Raw genomic sequence first — 5,000 nt, 5'->3', positions numbered from 1 at the left:
ATAAGATCTAATTGTAGAAAAAATCAAAAATTGTGGATAATTCTTTTTTTTACCTATATTACTGACTAGTAATCAGGAAGCCTCTAGCAACAAGATAAAAAAAAGAATTTCATTTTCCTTTCTTACGTCTGTATATAATTCAAATATAGAAAATATAGATTTTTGTATCTTTCTATATCTCCCGAGAATCCCCATTTTTTACTAAGAATCCCCGTTAGGTCGGATTCTAACGAATCTTTCGGTAATTTGTAAGAAACTCTTTTTTTATTAAATTTAAAGACAAGAAGAAAAGAAGAAGACTAATAAAATCGATTATCATACATATATTTTATGTAGAAAGTAGAAAGATGAATAAGTCCATTTAGTTAGTTCTACATTCCTTGCGCTTATTATATATACTCACTTAGATATATACTAATTAGAATTATAATTATTATAAGATATCTTTAATAGTAAATCGAGGTACCCATTCTATGGCAACTTTTGACTTTTCCTCTATTTTGGTACCTGTAGTAGGCATAGTATTTCCGGCAATTGCAATGGCTTCTTTATCTCTTCATGTTCAAAACAACAAGATTGTTTAGACCCGATGGGACTAAATTGCATCCATTTTTTTTTTTCAAAACTTAGACTTGTATCATAACATTGATATTTATTGAGTGGAATATGGTATAACATGCGGCTTTCGCCGAACATAAATGAAATAGCTCTTATGCATGCAGAAACACGATATATGGGTAAATGAATTCTAGCTATTTTCAAATAGATCGGGATCGGCGGATATCTGAAATGGAAAGTCAATCTATCTATATGTGTGTTAATATCTCGAGTAGAATCATATGAAGGGGATGTTATTTTTTTATATCTAACCAATTTGATGAATTACTCCTAAAGGTTTACATCAAAATAGTGCTAGTTGATGAGAGTTATTTCGGAAACAAAAAGAGTAAAGTCAAATTCATTTGGGTTATTCTCTCAATTCCAATAAAATACAACCGGATCAAGTATGAGTTGGCGATCAGAACGTATATGGATAGAACTTATAACGGGGTCTCGAAAAACAGGTAATTTCTGCTGGGCCTTTATCCTTTTTTTAGGTTCATTAGGATTCTTATTGGTTGGAATTTCCAGTTATCTTGGTAGAAATTTGATATCTTTATTTCCGTCTCAGCAAATCATTTTTTTTCCACAAGGGCTCGTGATGTCTTTTTATGGGATTGCGGGTCTCTTTATTAGCTCCTATTTGTGGTCCACAATTTCGTGGAATGTAGGTAGTGGTTATGATCGATTTGATATAAAAGAAGGAATAGTATGTATTTTTCGTTGGGGATTTCCTGGAAAAAATCGCCGCATCTTCCTCCGATTCCTTATAAAAGATATTCAGTCCGTCAGAATAGAAGTTAAAGAGGGTATTTATGCTCGTCGTGTCCTTTATATGGAAATCAGAGGTCAGGGGGCTATTCCCTTGACTCGTACTGATGAGAATTTGACTCCACGAGAAATTGAACAAAAAGCTGCTGAATTGGCTTATTTCCTGCGTGTACCGATTGAAGTCTTTTGAGAAATGAAAACGGAAGAATAAGAATGAATGCTTTCTCGGCAGGAGGGAAAAACTCAAGAATTCGCTCTATAACATAACTTAACTGAAGTTTCTTCAGAACGCTCATTCGAGCCAAATCAAACGTATACGGAACAACCATAAAACAAACTTTTTTGTCCACAAAAACAGTCTTTTATGCGTATGGAAATCCACTCAACTCAATTCAGTAACAAAACAAGTAACAAATTGAAATAATAGATCCACCTCATATATCAAAATATTTCAAAATAAAAAAATTTATCTTTTTATTTTAAGTCCAATATTTGTTGGAATGAATACTTTAGATCCAGATAGATTGTATCTTGTAAATTATTTCTTTTTTGTCAATCGACGTTTCTTCTTTTGCGCTCCTTAATAACCAAACAATTGAATCGCTTATAATGATAACTATCTAATTTCTGTCTTCTTTTGCTACTCATTTTTGATCATCACAAGATTCTTCAGACATTTTATTCTATTTCTGGACTATGGGTGGGGTAGTCAGTGAAATTTTTTCGAAATAGTTGATATTTTGATAGAATGATAGAAAAGGAATTCTTTCGTCTCAAAATTTGAATAATATTCATTACTTGAAAGTGGTTCTTTCGGGCATTCATCGAAAGGGGACACTTGCTTCGAATTTGACCAATTGGGATATCTGGAAACAATATTTTTTTTTATTATTTCTTCATTCTAAATTCGAAGTGGATTCTGATTCTATTTCTGTATTCTTTCTAGATTCAAGGACTAACCACGGAATCACAAATAAAAAACAGTGAATAGATTCATAGGTTCGATACCTTGTAATAGAACTCATGCTTGATAGAAATATTAGATCACATAGAGTCGACGAATGAGATGGGTTCATTAACAATTCACAGATGAAAAAATGGCAAAAAATAAAACATTCACTCCTCTTCTTTGTATCTATAGTATTTTTGCCCTGGTGGATTTCTCTCTCATTTAATAAAAGTCTGGAATCTTGGGTTACAAATTGGTGGAATACTAGGCAATCTGAAATTTTTTTGAATGATATTCAAGAAAAGAGTATTCTAGAAAAATTCATAGAATTAGAAGACCTCCTCCTCTTGGAGGAAATGATAAAGGGATACTCGAAGATACATCTACAAAAGCTTCATATAGGAATCCACAAAGAAACGATCCAATTAATCAAGATACACAATGAGGATCGTATCCATACGATTTTGCACTTCTCGACAAATATAATCTGTTTCATTATTCTAAGTGGTTACTCTATTCTGGGTAATGAAGAACTTGTTATTCTTAACTCTTGGACTCAGGAATTCCTATATAACTTAAGCGACACAATAAAAGCTTTTTCTATTCTTTTATTAACTGATTTATGTATAGGATTCCATTCGCCCCATGGTTGGGAACTAATGATTGGCTCTGTCTACAAAGATTTTGGATTTGTTCATAACGATCAAATTATATCTGGTCTTGTTTCTACTTTTCCAGTCATTCTAGACACAATTTTTAAATATTGGATTTTCCGTTATTTAAATCGTGTATCTCCGTCACTTGTAGTGATTTATCATTCAATGAATGACTGAAAACCGATCCGCTGATATTAATCCAATTATAATGTTTCTTACTTTGTATTTGTACATAAGTAAAACATTTTTAAATCGTACTTACTCTTTACATTTCTACCCATACCGGGGATTCGTCTTATATTTCAGTAAAATTATTCCAGTAAATAGCAGAATCGTGGATAGGGAACTATAATAGCGACCTACCCCAATTTATTGTAGAAATTTTCGCGATCAATGATTGGACCATGCAAACTAGAAATACTTTTTCTTGGATAAAGGAACAGGTTACTCGATCCATTTCCGTATCGCTCATGATATATATCATAACTCGGGCATCCATTTCAAGCGCATATCCCATTTTTGCACAGCAGGGTTATGAAAATCCACGAGAAGCGACGGGGCGTATTGTATGTGCCAATTGCCATTTAGCTAATAAGCCCGTGGATATTGAAGTTCCACAAGCGGTACTTCCGGATACTGTATTTGAAGCAGTTGTTCGAATTCCTTATGATATGCAACTGAAGCAAGTTCTTGCTAATGGTAAAAGGGGGGCTTTGAATGTGGGGGCTGTTCTAATTTTACCTGAGGGGTTTGAACTAGCGCCTCCCGATCGTATTTCTCCCGAGATGAAAGAAAAGATAGGCAATCTATCTTTTCAGAGCTATCGCCCCAATAAAAAAAATATTCTTGTGATAGGCCCCGTTCCTGGTCAGAAATATAGTGAAATCACCTTTCCTATTCTTTCCCCAGACCCCGCTACGAAGAAAGATGTTCACTTCTTAAAATATCCTATATACGTAGGCGGAAACAGGGGAAGGGGTCAGATTTATCCCGACGGGAGCAAGAGTAACAATACAGTTTATAATGCTACAGCAGCGGGTATAGTAAGCAAAATCGTACGAAAAGGAAAGGGGGGGTATGAAATAACCATAGCAGATGCGTCGGATGGACGTCAAGTAGTTGATAGTATCCCTCCAGGGCCCGAACTTCTTGTTTCAGAGGGCGAATCTATCAAATTTGATCAACCATTAACAAGTAATCCGAATGTGGGCGGATTTGGTCAGGGAGATGCAGAAATAGTACTTCAAGATCCATTACGTGTCCAAGGTCTTTTGTTCTTCTTGGCATCTGTTATTTTGGCACAAATATTTTTGGTTCTTAAAAAGAAACAGTTCGAGAAGGTTCAATTGTCCGAAATGAATTTCTAGATTCGCGGATTTATCAACATCAAGTTCGTAAAAATTCTCGTTGGCGATTATGTATGGTCAAAAAATTTAATTATGAAAGAAAAACTTTTGCTTGTTTATATTCTTTTTCTACTAGATGCCGGGAATTCCTTGTACTGTGTTCCTAGTCATAGAGTATGTAGATTGTAAAGAATACTATTTTACTTTCCCCTTTCTTTGTTTTTTTAATCCAAATTGGGGCGGTGCGACTGTGTTACTATTTCCAGATTTAAATGTCATAAAATACACCAATCGTTTTTTATTCGACGAGAATCAAATTCGACTAGATACTAGACATAAGTAAGCGGGGAATAAAAACGGATAAATGCTGGGAAAAAAAATTCTAGAAGGGATTCTTCGTCTTACTAGTCTTCGACACAAGAAGGGGGTGTGGAAAATGCCTTTTCTTGTGTCGAAATAATAATGATTCTTGATCCCGTTCGTCAAAGGTTCCTATTCTTAGTTTCGATTTTTTCCAGATTTATCAGAACTTTTTTTACGTATAATATAATAAGTAGCGGACAAACAAAAAAAGAGAGGGAAATTTATTGAGTAAATAAAACTTCTTCAATAAACTTATAAAAAATAATGTAAATTTTGATGAGATACTAAAAGAAAATAAATAGAGTAAGAGTAAGG

The 5,000-nt window shown here is 33.9% G+C and overlaps 2 protein-coding genes and 1 pseudogene across 2 annotated transcripts in view; all 3 read left to right on the top strand.

Moving 5' to 3' along the window:
- The window catches only part of LOC132290279 (acetyl-coenzyme A carboxylase carboxyl transferase subunit beta, chloroplastic-like), a 2,485-nt gene extending 1,860 nt beyond the window's left edge, over window positions 1-625 (top strand). Inside the window, exon 1 of the mRNA XM_059790070.1 lies at window positions 1-625. This exon is cut by the window's left edge and continues 1,860 nt beyond it. The gene's annotated coding sequence lies outside the window, so the exon portion shown is untranslated.
- A 141-nt stretch (window positions 626-766) lies between these two features.
- The window catches only part of LOC132290289 (cytochrome f-like), a 10,940-nt gene continuing 6,706 nt past the window's right edge, over window positions 767-5,000 (top strand). Inside the window, exons 1-2 of the mRNA XM_059790078.1 lie at window positions 767-1,551; window positions 3,377-5,000. The exon at window positions 3,377-5,000 is cut by the window's right edge and continues 6,706 nt beyond it. Coding sequence (XP_059646061.1) covers window positions 1,007-1,551; window positions 3,377-4,343 — 1,512 coding nt within the window. The 5' untranslated portion in view covers window positions 767-1,006 and the 3' untranslated portion in view covers window positions 4,344-5,000. The remainder of the gene's footprint in view (window positions 1,552-3,376) is intronic.
- LOC132290284 (chloroplast envelope membrane protein-like) lies at window positions 1,565-3,379 on the top strand (annotated as a pseudogene).

This window comes from Cornus florida, unplaced genomic scaffold (assembly GCF_030987335.1).
Source record: "Cornus florida cultivar Cherokee Brave unplaced genomic scaffold, ASM3098733v1 CherokeeBrave_3.0.0_Hap2_scaffold_233, whole genome shotgun sequence".
Lineage (NCBI taxonomy): Eukaryota > Viridiplantae > Streptophyta > Magnoliopsida > Cornales > Cornaceae > Cornus > Cornus florida.
The sequence above is the reverse complement of the archived record's forward strand: the minus strand, read 5'-3'. Positions and strand labels throughout refer to the sequence as shown.